The sequence below is a fragment of the Sparus aurata genome, chromosome 15 (genome assembly GCF_900880675.1).
Source record: "Sparus aurata chromosome 15, fSpaAur1.1, whole genome shotgun sequence".
Classification (NCBI taxonomy): Eukaryota; Metazoa; Chordata; class Actinopteri; order Spariformes; family Sparidae; genus Sparus; species Sparus aurata.
The window spans coordinates 20,159,121-20,174,459 of record NC_044201.1 but is presented as its reverse complement, the minus strand read 5'-3'; the positions used below and the strand labels follow the sequence as shown (position 1 = coordinate 20,174,459).

The window sequence follows — 15,339 nt, the reverse complement described above, 5'->3', positions numbered from 1 at the left end:
TATCCAGACTAGAAGTCCAGTCATCCCCAAAGCAGCATTAAAATGAGTGCTGCTCCTGCAATATTATGTAAGCGTTTTGTCAGAACTGCTCAAAACATTCAACACGCCAAAACCATCTGCCATTTCACAAATGAATGCAAGCTTGCCATCATTCATCCTGTTCTTTCTTTTCAAACAAGTCATCATGCTTTGGTTAAAACTCTAGGTCATATTTGAAAGCTGTATAATTCAGCTCCTGGAGACATTGTTCTGCCTCTTTTGCCACACAGACTCTGGCATTTGTGAGGGCTAAATGGAAGAATTGTGGTTCTTTAACAACTGGTTGTCGCTCAGAATGGATTGCAGGTCACCCTCTCCTTGGTCACATGAAAAGAGTGAAAAGCATCCTCTCCTTCGTCCATTGTTGTTCTCATGCTGAAAAGTCTGACATCCATCACTGTAGACGACTCTCTTATACTTCCTTGACCTACATTATGATAATTTCTTCAGTAGACATAAATAGCGCTACAGAACAACACCCGAAAGGCTGAGAGGTTTTGTTTGTTGGTTGCTATAGTATTATTTACTTGCTGCTGTGGTGTCTGTATATAAAAGGATTGTCATGTGATACGCCGGACAAAGGACGAAAGGAACTTTAAGACTGGTCACATGATTGCAGTTTCTTGTTTACTGAAAAAAGAGGAATATGTCTGATGTGCCTGTTTACAAGTACATGCACAGATACAGTCTTAGCATACAAATGTAGGCTAGATATGTGTGTCTGCTGTGTGGTCTGGTGTGTGTGTGTGTGTGTGTGTGTGTGTGTGCGTGTGTGTGCGTGTGTGTGGTTCAGTGTTCCCACAGTGGTCTGTTTGTTAATGTCTCTGGTAGAGCTACTGCGTCTTGGCTATGTTTCTTCATCCAGACACACACTGAGTTTATACCTATGAAACACATTTGGAGTCTTTTTACAGCTGCAGTTCCTCAATGAGTCTTAACCCAATTCCCAGACTAAAAAAACATTTTGTACTTCGACCACTTATCTGCCTTTAAAAGTCCCTTATTAGCTATAAACAGCCTTATTAGACTGCATTATTTAGGTGTGGTGTACTTCATAAACTGGCATCAGACAGAAAATGCGCTTACTAGTTGAGTTCTTTGGATCTGATATGACCCAATTAATCAAGGAAAACTGAAAGATACCATATTTTCAAGCATTTCATTCTTTGAAAACATGTTAATTGATTAGAAACAGAAGTGCAGCATTGGTAAATCGTCATTCTTTGCGTTTAGGGTCAACAGCCAATACAGCTTGAATGTCAGTCGATCATTAACTACTACAAATTATACCTAACTTATTCAGGTGGAAAGCAGGAATGTTTAGCTGCAATAAGTTACTCCCAAAACTTATGTGCACATTTTGTTCTAGACTGCAGTTTAAATGCATTTTTAACCAGTCTGCTGTGTTGTATTCCTTGTTCATCCAACGCGTCCAAGGACATGTTTTGTAATGTCCTTTTGTTTATCGAATTTTTAATTGATCCAATCAAAATCCACTGTTCCATAAAGCTACTACAAGGAACTTTTCTTTGGTTCCACCATCAAAACCACAAAAATGTCAAAAATAAAATTATCTGAAGAAAAATCTGCCCCTGCCTTTATTTTTGTTTTACTGGCTAACATAGTACTCACTGTAACTCTGCCTTGGAAAATGTAATCATAGGCTCTTACAGTCTGCACACAGATGTGATGGCAGTCCTTGAGAAAAACTAAATAGAAATAGTTCATATAGAGGCATTAGTATTAAATTGAGACGGTTTCATAATCATTTAAAACTCCTTGTAGTAGCTTCAATATCTAATAGTAAAGAGGAAAATGTTTGGCTGTGTACACCAAAGTTGAGTACGTGTGGTGTATTGTGTGGAAAAAGGTGAACAACTTCCAGTTAATTGTCATATATTTGCTTTTGACGTGATATTCAATAGCTTACAGCAGCCTGTGTTACTGTAGCTTAATATATTTTCTTCTCAGAAAGACGAGGATCTTTTTTTTTTGAAAGAGCCAAGATGTACAGTTTGGCAAATATTAATATTAAGATAGGTGTAAGGAAGATACCAGTTTGGCATTTATTACACTGGAAATAAAAGCTGCCTTCATTCCTTGACTTTCTCAAATATAGCAGTGAACACAAGTGTTTGTCCCGGCTCGCGCAGATGCATTGCGTGTTAAACCATTAACATAAGCAGCCGAGGCAGCTGCATCCATAATATGAGCCCAGAGCTAATCTGCCATGGTAGAGTTGACAGGTGTTTGTGATTTGGGAAAGGGGAGGGAAGGGGGTGGATTGAAGGAGGTGGAGTGGAGTTAACTGATGAAACAAAAACAGAAATGGGTAAATATCCTGCCTGCGTGTCGACTCCAACTTCCCAGACAACGTTAGCTGTGGCAGGAAGGAGAAGATAAATGGCCGAGCATGAAAAGAATAATGCCTTTTCCTTATTGAGATGCACCCCGAGACTCCAGAGAGCTGTAATCATATAGGCCATCAGATGTTCAGTGGAGCAGTTCTATGTAACACGCGCACACACACACACACACACACACACACACACACACACACACACACACACACACACACACACACACACACACACACACACACACACAGAAGAGTATCTCAGGAATGCCGTCATTTTCCTTCAAAGCAGTGTGACAGATTCTCCCTCTGCTCTTGCTCTGTTGGAGCCTGGAGAATGTGCACACACACACAAACTGAAACAGACAACAAATGTCAGGATGCCCTATTTCGCTGTTACTTAAAAAAAATGATGCAGGAGAGTGTTGCATACCAGATACAAAGACCCTACTATTGAGGGTGAAAAATTGAGAAATTGAATATTATTCCTTGTATGTCTTGCATAACCAGACGTATAACTTTCTTTTAATCTTATTTGTTGCTGTAGTTCCTCCAGAATAATGAAAGGTGAGGGATTTGAGCCTGAGGGGTGGATTTGCATATGTTTACCCTTGAAGAAGTCACAGGGTCAGCTCTTCATTTGTTTTATAGCTGCTGTCTTTCCGTTCTCTGTTTGACATTGTGTGTTATGCTGAATGTGATGTCCGGAAGAGGAGTTTGTTTATTTGTAGCCAAATTTTGACACAGGAAGGACATTGTGTCCTGACCACCACAAAGACAATACGCTATTTTTACTGAAGAAAATGGGTTAGTGGGTTGACTGACGCCTTGAAATCAATGTGAGTTGCTGATTTATCTAACTTGCCAACAAAGGTCTCGTATGCTCAGTGGGATGTTGCCTAAGATCTGTGTCAATGCAAACTGCAGTTTTTAAATGAACAATGCTCTGTACCAGGAGTCTTGGACAATAACATGTAGCATGGCCTATAGCGCCATGTATAAAAAAAATACTAAAAATGGATGTTTTAGAAATGCATAGTTCATCTGACTTGTTATTGATTGACATTATGGATTGTTGCCGCGCAGTTATTTAGCATACAGTTGGGGTAGCTTGCTGAGGTGAGTGTAAGAAAATTGGATGTTAGATTCATGTTGATGTGTATTTTCAGACACATACATTTTTGAAAAAAATTAAATAGAATGATTAAAAATATTGTCCTGTTGAAGACCCAGGCTTTGTACAGACACCAAAAGTAAAATTAGAATAATAACTGAAATTCTTTTGAGAAATAGACTGTATGACCTCCAAATAAACAAACAAACACTATCTAGTTAAAAATGATGCTACAACTAACAGAGCTCTACTTCTAGCATGATCAATAGCAACCCTTTACTGAAAAAGTTTTTAAAAAAATGCAAACGCTGACAAAAAACTGAAACTAAAGTACTTAAGTTAAGATAGTGACACTATTCAGGCAGATTATGGAAAAGGAACCATTCTCTGCGACTATGTCAATAGGCTGCAACAACCATTAAACGATTTAGCTGCACGCTCCAAAATGGAAATAGCCCTAAAGGAATGTCCGTGTTGATACTCTAAATTGATACACAGACGTCCATGCACGCACACTTAAAATAAACTATGCACAGTGTTTACGATGTATGGCTTCTTTTTAATCATACGACCAGAGACACAAGTACATTATTTTGCTTATTTTGTACAGAGAAATCTGTATATTAGTCTACCTCCTGTCCTTTCTCATTCTAGGTTACTTCCTCAGACTTTTCCCCATTTTGTTTTTTTTTTTTTGTTTAACATCTTTCTCTCTTTTTCAGAGAGGAGAAGAGTGAGCAGCTTTTGGACACCAGACAGGAACTTGAGAACATGGAAGTGGAGCTCAAAAAGCTTCAGCAAGAGGTAATGCCGCAAGTCACAGCAACCCTCACACACGCAGACATTCATATGACTTCATCTCCCCTTCACCCTCTGTTCTCTCTTCTTTCTAAGTACTTTGTTTCTGCAGCTCTGCCAGGCTTTAATCAGCTAGCTAGTGACTTAGCTCATTAGGGGCTATTAGAGCTATCTTTAGCCTAGCAACAGCCTTACATGGCTTTTGATTTGGAGTGGGTGGCAGGCTGACTGGATGCTATAAACAAGGTGGATGAGTTCAGAGAATGGAGGGCAGGTTTCTATGTTTGATAATTGATAGTGTGGAGAGTTCGCTCTGTTCCTTATCTGTTTATGTAACAGACAAGACTGTAATCTTGTATGACTTGTATATTACAGTTGAACAACTAACAGAGTCACTGAACACATGGAAAATAATCTCTAGTTTTTGATCCATGATTGCATGTCTGGTTACATCTTTGATCATGGATTTCCTTACTTAGAGATATGCCCTTGAGTATGTTTTTTTGCAAATTAACATTAGAGTATTGTTGTATTCCCTTATATTCACACTCTGTTTTGCTGTCAACACTTGCAGAGCTACCAGTTGCTGTCGGATGCTCGGTCGGCTCGGGCCTACCGTGACGAGCTGGACGCACTCAGAGAGAAGGCGATCCGTGTCGACAAACTGGAGAGCGAGCTGAGCCGATACAAGGAGAGACTTCACGATATTGAATTTTACAAGGCCAGAGTCGAGGTACACAACTGCACGAAAAACAGAGAGTTATTTCAAGCTGATTAGATGCTATTAATTAAAGGATGCCCCTTTCATACCTGCACATCATGTAGCTGAAGAAAGGAAGTAGCAATCAACTGAAACCAAGTCTTAATAAGATAAGTTCGAATTGGCCATGTTGTGGACAGCACACAAGCAACATGTCACCAATTTATTTATTTAAAGTGTATTTTTGGCCTTTATTACTAGCACAGCTGAAGAAGGTGACAGGAAACGGGGTGAGTGAGAGGGAGTGACATGCAGAAAATGGTCCCCAGGCCGGGAGTCGAACCCGGGTCCGCTGCAACAAGGACAAAGCCTCTGTACTTGCGACACCTGTTCTACCCACTGAGCCAAACGGCACCCCCATGTCACCAATTTAAAAGACCCCATGGACTGTCGATATTACATAATCTCATGATGCATAATATGGAGCAAGTCGGTTATTTAGTTTGTATGATATTGAAGTAATTGTAACTGTTTGAATACAAAATCCAACTGAATTCGATTATTTTAAACAACCAAACTATATGAATAAATTGAAACCTCTCATATTCAGCAACTGTTTACAAAATACATCTATAGAAAGAAACTCAAGACTTTTAGGAGTAAAAAAAAGTATAATTCAGAGCAGGTTGTCTACACAGAATAAAAATACAGTTTGAAGGTTCACAACAGCAGAATTTAAAAAGAGGAAAAACGGTTGCCTATACCCTTTAGTACAAGTATGAGAGCTGAAACATAAAAAAACATTCCGAAATTATATGATGTCTGTATTACTAATATACCCTGTTACTGCATACAGTTACTTTTGCTTCTCATTCTATTAGTGGTACTGATATTAAAAGTAAGTCCAGAGGAAGACATGTTCAAGTAAATGTTTGTGCTAGCTGCAGTGTTTGTTTTGTTGTTAAACTTGTATTCTTTGCTGATGTGGTGGTTTCTGTAGGAGCTGAAGGAGGACAACCAGGTGCTGTTGGAGACTAAAGCCATGTTGGAGGAGCAGCTTGATGCTACCCGGACTCGCTCTGACAAACTGCACCTCCTGGAGAAAGAGAATCTGCAGCTCAAATCCAAGATCCATGACCTGGAGATGGTGAGATGATGGATTTACAGATCACTGCTCCAATTCAGTGATCTGAGATTTGATTGAACAAAGTGTGATGAGAGTTGGTGCTAGAGAAGCGATGTCGCACGACTTATGTGTTCAAGATATGGTTATCTGAACACTCAGTCTTACGCTCTGTTTTCTTTAGGAGCGGGACATGGACCGTAAACGTATGGAGGAGCTGTTAGAGGAGAACCTTGTGCTTGAGATGGCCCAGAAACAGAGCATGGATGAGTCCCTGCACCTGGGCTGGGAGCTGGAGCAACTTTCTAAGACACCAGAACTGGCTGAAGGTAAGAGGAGCCAAGATTTTTTTTTTAAAGCCAGAGAACAAGAAGAGCTTTGTTTTTTAACTGGCAGCTTTAATGCCAAAGCTGATATATCATGCTGCTGACAGTCACCTGAGTTGACCAGGTTGAAGGTGTTAGACAGACAACAGACTAGGATAATAGGCTCTTGGCACTGGTCTCATCCTTATGGCCCATTTACATTTGCCAGCCTCCACTGGGTTTTCCTTCCACTTGGTTAAGACCTGTAATTAATATTCAGTGGCTCTTGGAGGATAATCTGTGTGTTTGGATTATAAAAGCTGTTAAGAGGTTTAACTAGCCAGGGATCTGGATAAAGACTTTGTGTGTGTGTGTGTGGGAGTGGTTGTTTGTTAAAATGGCACTTCAAAAGCTAAGACCTACAGAGTTGGTCCCTTTGGCTTTGGATTTAATTTTTATGGACTGATTAGTATTATTGTTTTTTTAATAGTGTTTGGTGATTTTTACAACAACAGAAACAAAACAGATGTGTTAATAATTGTTAAATCATCCATATTTTTGTCTTGCTTTCACTGATTCAGCCCCTCAGAAATCCCTGGGTGAGGAAGTGAATGAGCTGACCTCAAGCCGCCTGTTGAAACTCGAGAAAGACAACCAGACCCTGCTGAAGACTGTGGAGGAGCTCAGAGGAGCAGCCAGTGAGGACAAGGTGGCAAAACTGTCCAAAGTCAACCAGGAAAACCAGAAACTGACCCAGAAAGTAAGTAAAGGACTGTGTATTGATGAGATTTTCATTGATTGGGTCAGGGGTTGTGTTGGTTGTTCCTCTTGATTAAAATACAATAGTTTTTCATTCAATTAGTCATCTATTTTCAGGGAAAATCTGTTTGTTTTGTTCAGCACTCAGGCATGTTAAATAGGTTGTGCAGTATGAGAATGTTATGTTAGCTATGCAAAAGAGTTTCCATCTGTTGGCTAGGATCTGCTTTTGTACATGTAGTAACTAAAAAGATGTTTTGATTTCTGTGAGATGTATTAGTATTCAGAGATATGTACTTGTATAGAGCGATTGCTGTTTTGCCAGCTCGGTTGGAATTGCAGTTTAATTTTCTGCCCCTCAGCGAGGTTACCACCAAGATTAGCATATTGGACCAACCCTCCTCCATAGTATATCAGCCTAACACTTGACTTTAGGCCTTTTCACACAGTGTGAGTGAGAAATAAAAAAGAGAAAGAAGAAGAGCCTATAGAGAGTGGTTGATGGGAGGATGAAAGCAAAGCTGTAAATCCAGGCAGCCCTGCATTGCCTTTTCTTTTCCAGTCTTTGACTCTCAAATGCCCCTCGCTAAGAGAACTCTCTCAGCTATTTTAAGAAACATAAGCCTCTCTCTTGGCCCCCTGGAAAAAAGCATGAAATTGTGTTTTTCTGTCACAAAAAGAAAATCCAAAGTGAGAAAATGTATTTCTGAGTGACTTGAGGTCTAGAGCCAAAACACATTAAAATGTGAATGCAGCTGCCGGTAGACTCAAACAACAGAACAGTCATTTAAAGTGTGTGTGTTTGTGTGTTTGTGTGTGTTTGTGTAAATTAACTTGTGTGGGTCTGTCTGCAGAGTTGTGACAGAATGAGGTGATGTATTATGTTTGTATCATGAATTAATATTTGCACCAGCTTCTGCGTGACTGTGAATTATTGGTCACGGATTTCACTGCATGGTATGAGATATCTTTAACTGAAGAGGAAAAAAGCTCTGAAATGCCACATTGAAGTTGACATAAATTACTTGACATTACTGAGCAACCATCAGTTTTTGTAATAAGCGCCAACCAAAATGTTAAAACACACTCAAGATAGTGCGTCACTTTGAAAATGTTACTATTTGATTGTTTGCAGTTGGAGCAGCTGGAGAGTGAACTGACAGCAGACAGAGAGTCTCTCCGCAGCGCTGAGTCCCTCAGTACTGACCTGATGAAGGAGAAGGCTTTACTGGAAAAGACTCTGGAAACACTGAGGGAAAACTCTGAGAGACAGGTACTCATCACAAACATACACACAATGATTTAATGTGGGATGTTTCCCCAAAAACCACATCATTTTACAACTCTGATTCCAAAACCGTTGGGATGCTTGGATGAAAATGCCAGCAACACCTTTCAAACAAGTTGGGACAGGAGCAACAAAAGACATGGAAATACTCAAAAAATACCTGTTTGAAACATTCCACAGGAATATGCGTAAATTGGCAACAGGTAACATTATGATGATTGGGCATGAAAGGGGCATCTTCGAAAGACTTGTCAAATGCTGGTGGTAAACTGTTTTTTCAATCTGGGCTGTTAATGACAGTCATTTAGTCTTGATTTTTGTGTCAGTTGAACATATTTTGATGTATAAAATACAAGCAATCAAGTTATGATTGGCTGTTGTGTTCAAGATGGTAGAACATTTTCTGCTAAGTGAATGTAATATGTTATAGAGGCCGACTTATCTCAGAATAACTTAAATCACATCAAGCGTTCATGTGCTTTAAAATAGAGTTAACATTACCTCAAGTCTCTATACTGGACAAGCATATGGTCAGATAAACCAACACAGTCAGACAAAAAAGGCTTTGAGGCAATGCGTCATACCCTCTCCTCTATCTACAAAACCAGCATTGATTCTCGTTCCAGGAAACTCAGAGAAAAAAAGAACATGACTAAGCTGTGTAATTTACTCAAGTCTCAACACAGTTTTTCTTGAGAGCAATCTTTGTGCAATTGATTTGCATTTGGCTCGAAAAAACTATTAAGTGGAACAACCACTATGTTTTATTGACTACACAGATTTCTGGCACTCTGTGGCCCAGATACAGTCTGTGTGTCTGCTGGGCCTTTATAGCTGTTAGACCCAAATCTGACACCTTTTATCAGTTCAACCATCTGATTTGTAAAATTTGGCCTTAATGAGCGACAGAGGCAGAGAAAACACAACAGGCTATTTAGTTGCATAATGTGAAGACAACAATGTTCCAAAATACATTAAATTTTAAAAGGATTGTTTTGGATAATCCTCGCAAGCCGTTATGTGTTTCTACGGTTAAGTTCTGGTTTACAGTTTTTTAATTTAGTTTTTCATTTGATTAAACTCAAAGGACATTTTAAGCAGAATCTTGAGGCTTCCTTTTCATTTCTTAAATTGTTCTAAGCATCAGCTCATACAACCAGTCTCATTACAGCAGGCTAGAATGCTTTCATATAAAGTCACAGAACAATGAGGTTCAATAAAATGTACTGCAATGAACTCTATGAGTAAATCTAACAAGACCCAGGGCCATCATTAAAACTCTGGTGTTTCTTCTCCAGCTGAAGGGTTTGGAGCAGGAGAACAAGCACCTGGGCCAGACGGTGTCTTCTCTGCGTCAGCGCTGCCAGGTTGGTGCTGAGGCCCGAGTCAAGGACGTGGAGAAAGAGAATCGTGTTCTCCACGAGTCCATCTGTGAGACTACTGCCAAACTCAATAAGATGGAGTTTGAACGGAAACAACTACGTAAGTGACGTGTTGTTTAATATGTATAGATTATTGATCATTGCATTAAGTTTTGGTGAGGTTTTTTTCTCAGTTTGTCCTTTGTCACAAGAAATGTGTACTTCTACAATGACCATCACAGGATTAAAATTCTGTTTCTTTTCTTTTTTATGCAGGTAAAGAGCTTGAAGTGATGAAGGAGAAAGGGGAGAGAGCAGAGGAGTTGGAGATTCAGATCCAGAAGCTGGAAAGGGACAACGAGAGCCTGCAGAAGAAAATTGCCAGTCTTGGAATCACCTGTGAAAAGGTCTGATGCATTTAGATTTCAGCCTGCGTTTTGAGATGTCATTGTGTCTGCAGGCTCAGTTTGTCAGATTCCTGTACAGAGATGCAGTATTTTGGATATGTTCAATATGAAATATTATAGAAAAATATATTCAAAGTTGGGTTTCCCTTTTTGGCATATGCAGTCTTGTCCATCTGTCTCATTCACTATTTGTGTTACCGTTGTGTTGGATATTACTGCAAAATGTACAATGAGTCCATATTGAATATTAAAACATTATCTAATATTTCATGATAATAAATTGGAGGTTGTGTTGTAGGCTGCCATTGCACAACACCTCATTGTCATCCATCAATTGTTTGTGTGTAGGTATCTTCGTTGGAGAAAGAGAACACTGAGCTGGAGGCAGAGGGCCGTCGTCTAAAGAAGAAGCTGGACACTCTGAAGAACATGGCGTTCCAGCTGGAGGCTCTGGAAAAGGAGAACACCCAGCTGGAGGAGGAGAACCTGCAGCTTCGCCGCTCGGCCGAGAGTCTCCGGTCAGCGGGTGCTAAGGCAGCACAGCTTGAAGCTGAGAACAGGGAGCTGGAGAGTGAGAGGAGCCAGTTGAAGCGAAGCCTGGAACTGCTCAAAGCCTCATCCAAGAAGACGGAGAGATTGGAGGTAAGACTTCAAGACTGCCAGACGTATGGCTTTGGAGAGCAGCGAGATGTAGCTAAAATGCAGCAATGTGTGGCAATAAGCTTTCTTTGGTAAATAGAAAGCAGGCTACACAAGGTTATGGCACCTTACACCTTTGATTTTTGTAATTTATCACCAACGAACATTTTGACAGGTAAGTTACAGGGGATCTGGCATATAATAGCATCAGGGAGCAGCACAACTAGTTCATGGATGCTTTTAATATCCTAATCTGGCTTTCCCTCTCCCAGGTGAGTTACCAGGGCCTAGATACAGAGAACCAGCGCCTGCAGAAGGCTTTAGAGAACAGCAGCAAGAAGATCCAGCAATTGGAAGCAGAATTGCAAGAAGTGGAGACTGAGAATCAAACCCTGCAACGCAACCTGGAGGAACTCAAGATCTCCAGTAAACGCCTGGAGCAGCTGGAGCAGGAGGTAGGCAAAGCACACATTCAATCAGTAGTGATAATCGCATGCCTAAAATATTTTTTATCATTTGAGGTATTTTTGGATTCCACTCTTCTCTGGAACAGACCAGGTTGGGGGATGGCTGTAGGTGGTTTACTGACACAACTGCAGTTACTTATTTTGGGATGGGCTGATTCTGCCTGGCAGAATGAGGTCAATAAGATTGGCCCAAAAACTGTAGTAGAGGCAGGCTGATGGTAGTGTTCGTGACACAGCAGATCTTGTGTTTACAAACCTGAATCCACAACAGTTGGGATGCTGTGTAAAATGTACATAAAAACAGAATGCAGTCATTGTAAACAGATTGTCTTTACGAAGTGTTCCCAAACCCATGTAGTAATGTAAAAAAATGTGTTTCACTAAGTGAAGAACCACACTACTGGGGCCTTTCAAGGATGCCCTTGTCATACGCAATTATGATACTATCACCTGTTACCAATTAACTTGCCTACCTGTTAAATGTTCTAAACAGGTGTATTCTGGCGCTTTCCCCTACTTTCCCAGTCTTTTGCTTCCCCTGTTCGTACTTTTTTGAGCCATGTTGCTGGCATCAAATTCAGAAAAAAGCAAACATTTACTCAACGATATAGCTCAATGAAATATTTGGTCTTTGTACTGTGTTCAATTAAGTAGAGCTCAAAAAGGATAAAATTACATTATGTTTAGTCTTACACAGCATCCAAACTCTTTTTGAATCTTGGTTTTGTGTTTAAAATAAACAAAAAGTACAAATGTGTTACTTACACATGAGGTGGACTGCAACTTTTTGGGTCATTCTGATAAAAATACAGCTTGTTTCCCTGCAGATTATTTGTGAAAATTGATTAATGGCCCTTTGAGTTAATCCGTGTCCACATTTAACCAAACGTGTATTTACAAGTCACAGAAATAATCCCATCAAATTATGTTCTATCCCTCTGCGCTCCAATACGTTAATTCCCCCAGAACAAGACTCTAGAGCAGGAAAGCTCCCAGCTAGAGAAAGACAAGAAGCTTCTGGAGAAGGAGAACAAGCGGCTGAGGCAGCAGGCCGAGATCCGCGACTCTAAGCTGGATGACAACAACCAACGGATCTCCTCCTTAGAGAAAGAGAATCGGACGATGGGCAAGGAGATGATCTTCTTCAGGGACTCCTGCACGAGAGTCAAAGACTTGGAGAGGGAGAACAAGGAGCTGGTTAAACAGGGATCTATTGATAAGAAGACCCTCAACGCACTCAGAGAGGTCAGAATAGAATTATTATGAATTCTGTTTGAGTGGGAATTCACTGAAATGATCCTCTTGCTGAATCACTGTTGACGTAGAAAACACGCAAGGATAATTATTGAAGGCAATTGATACTGATAACTGTTACCTTGACTCTTCCATTAATGTCATGCTTCTTCATTAATTGTTGTTGATGAAAAACTGGAAGCCTGCAGTATGTTTTTCATTGTGTGCCTCCGTCTGTGTGTTTAGGAGCTTGTGAGTGAGAAGCTGCGGACTCAGCAGATGAACAACGATCTGGAGAAACTAACCCATGAGCTGGAGAAGATTGGATTGAACAAGGAAAGGCTGCTGCATGATGAGGGCTCTGATGACAGGTATCATCTCACAGACGCACACACACGAACATCCACAATACTGCTGCTGCCATCATTGCTCTGTCATGGCTCATAAAAAATGTTTCAGCTCTGAACTAAAATAAGAACTTAGTCTATCATCTTGGGATCAGAATCATCAAAAGTGATTAGTTCCAAATAAATCGGCCCTGTGGCCCATTTTAGATCAGGTGTTGAAGTTTGGATTAATCTGAGTCCATTGTTGAATCACTTTCTGAGCCAATATCTTTTACACCTGCAACACTCTGCCAAGAATTCAGTTGGCAGTGCTGTACTGTGGCTAGATGATGGAACATTATCTGAATTTGCCAACCCAAACAGACAAAAAATATAAACTCCCACACACGGACCTAACTTGAGTATTTTTCAGGTTTAGGCTCCTGGAAACCAAACTGGAGTCGACTCTGAAATCATCTTTGGAGATTAAAGAGGAGAAGATCGCTGCCCTCGAGGCCAGACTGCAGGAATCCTCAAACCTCAACCAGCAACTTCGCCAGGAGCTTAAGACGGTCAGAAACACATATCCATACTTCAGATCATAGAAATACCTGCACAGCACAGAGATACAGTATTTTGGATATGTAGTACAATGTTCAGCTCAACCAGAATACAAAAGACCAACCCGTCTCCACCTGAGAACAGCGTGTCCAAAATCCATCCCCTGCAGTCTAAAACACTGAAAACACAGAGGGCTTCTCAAGGCCGATACATTATTTATTAATCCACTCTTCCACTTCTATCACCAGTTTATCTATTTATGAGGCGGCGGGAGTCTGTGAAAGAGGTGGAGCAGAGTGGAGGATGTCTGCTTTTCCTTCAGGGAAGCGTTTGCTTTGAAATTGCTGACACAAATCATATCCAAAGCCAAAGGTTGAGTGGAAAAGTTGAGGCCTCTGTGGATGTACTCTAATAGGTCCTGTCTGCTCATACCTTACCATTACTCAAGTCATGTCCTACTAGTTTTGTTTAGCGATTTTAATGTCAAGCTTTGAGTCATTATGCATTCTCACCGATTTTGGATTTGGAGGATTTTTTATTCTGTTTTACTAAAAGAGCACAAAAAGCACCACATTGACTCATGTGTCTCTCTCCAGGTGAAGAAAAACTACGAGGCACTGCGTCAGAGGGAGGAGGAAGAGAGAATGGTGCAGAGCTCACCCCCTAGAGGAGGGGAGGACCCTCAGTCTGTTAGAAAATGGGAGAAAGAGAGTCATGAAGCCACCAGAGAACTGCTGAAAGTCAAAGACAGACTTATTGAGGTGGAGAGAAATGTAAGTTAGCACAATATCAGGGTGGTTGATGTGACTATACCAAAATAAATGGTGAACACGTGTAGGCTTGTGCTTTTTTCCTGAATGTATTCTGATATTTGTGTGTTTTTCCCCAGAATGCAACGCTGCAGGCCGAGAAGGCGGCCCTGAGGAGCCAGCTCAAACAACTGGAAACTCAAAGCTCCAACCTGCAGGCTCAGATAGTGGCCGTGCAGAGACAGACTGCATCTTTACAGGAGAACAATACGACACTACAGACGCAGAATGCCAAACTGCAGGTAATCCCCGACACGTCATAATACGAAAAACTTTCAGCCCTTCTCAGATTTCTGTCATTCAATTCAGTTTCCCCTCAAGGTCCATTAGTAGCTGTTCAATCACATCATTTAATCTTCATCAGCAGTTGAAAATAAAGTTGTCATGTTTTTTTCTTATTTCAAAGAAATTATCCAGATTTTATTATTGCCCATTTTATTTATTATGCATTAAATGAACCATGCCTTTCCAATATGAACAGCACACAACTCTTCTATCCTTAGACACTTAACGATACATGCACTGTAAACTGATATTAATGCGTATGAAATAATTCTGATGAATACTTAACATTTAAAAATAGAAAAAGGAAAAAAAGTAGAGTATTTAGATGCACACACTTAAAAAAATATAAGTGCGTACATCTAAATACTCTAAAATAAAATGCTTCCAAAATCGGATGTCACTGTATATAATGCAAAACTACATAAACAACATTTTAAACACAAAATGTAAAGCTGTCCAGCCTTCTTTTGACGCTGTTCTGTTTGAACAGTTGCCTTGGCAGACTACTTAGCTGCCTGGATTTAGACTTGTACTCCCTGTTTGGCAGACATTCAAACCCTGCTTACAGGCGACAGGATTTACACTGACCATACAGCAGCTTCTGGCTGTTTCTCTGTGTGTTTGTCTACTTCTCTTGATGTGTGTGGGCGGTGTGTATGTAGACAGGTGTGTGTGTGTGTGTACTGGAGGTGTAATGCTGTTTCTGTTTAAAGGTACAAAAAAGTGTGTCAGCACCTGGACAGAATGTGTGTGCACACGCGCTCTAGTC

General features: G+C 40.4%; 1 protein-coding gene across 7 annotated transcripts in view; it reads left to right on the top strand.

Moving 5' to 3' along the window:
* The window catches only part of ccdc88ab (coiled-coil domain containing 88Ab), a 68,448-nt gene that overhangs the window by 38,040 nt on the left and 15,069 nt on the right, over positions 1–15,339 (top strand). For all 7 annotated transcript variants that reach the window (XR_003986902.1, XM_030441546.1, XM_030441544.1 and 4 more), the window contains exons 9-23: positions 4,232–4,313; positions 4,882–5,040; positions 6,008–6,154; positions 6,315–6,459; positions 7,017–7,195; positions 8,330–8,467; positions 9,781–9,964; positions 10,120–10,250; positions 10,599–10,892; positions 11,162–11,344; positions 12,323–12,601; positions 12,836–12,960; positions 13,349–13,487; positions 14,073–14,249; positions 14,366–14,527. Coding sequence is in view for 6 of the 7 variants with exons in the window: in XM_030441546.1 (XP_030297406.1) it covers positions 4,232–4,313; positions 4,882–5,040; positions 6,008–6,154; positions 6,315–6,459; positions 7,017–7,195; positions 8,330–8,467; positions 9,781–9,964; positions 10,120–10,250; positions 10,599–10,892; positions 11,162–11,344; positions 12,323–12,601; positions 12,836–12,960; positions 13,349–13,487; positions 14,073–14,249; positions 14,366–14,527 (2,524 nt within the window). In the remaining variant the exon portion in view is untranslated. The remainder of the gene's footprint in view (positions 1–4,231; positions 4,314–4,881; positions 5,041–6,007; positions 6,155–6,314; positions 6,460–7,016; positions 7,196–8,329; positions 8,468–9,780; positions 9,965–10,119; positions 10,251–10,598; positions 10,893–11,161; positions 11,345–12,322; positions 12,602–12,835; positions 12,961–13,348; positions 13,488–14,072; positions 14,250–14,365; positions 14,528–15,339) is intronic.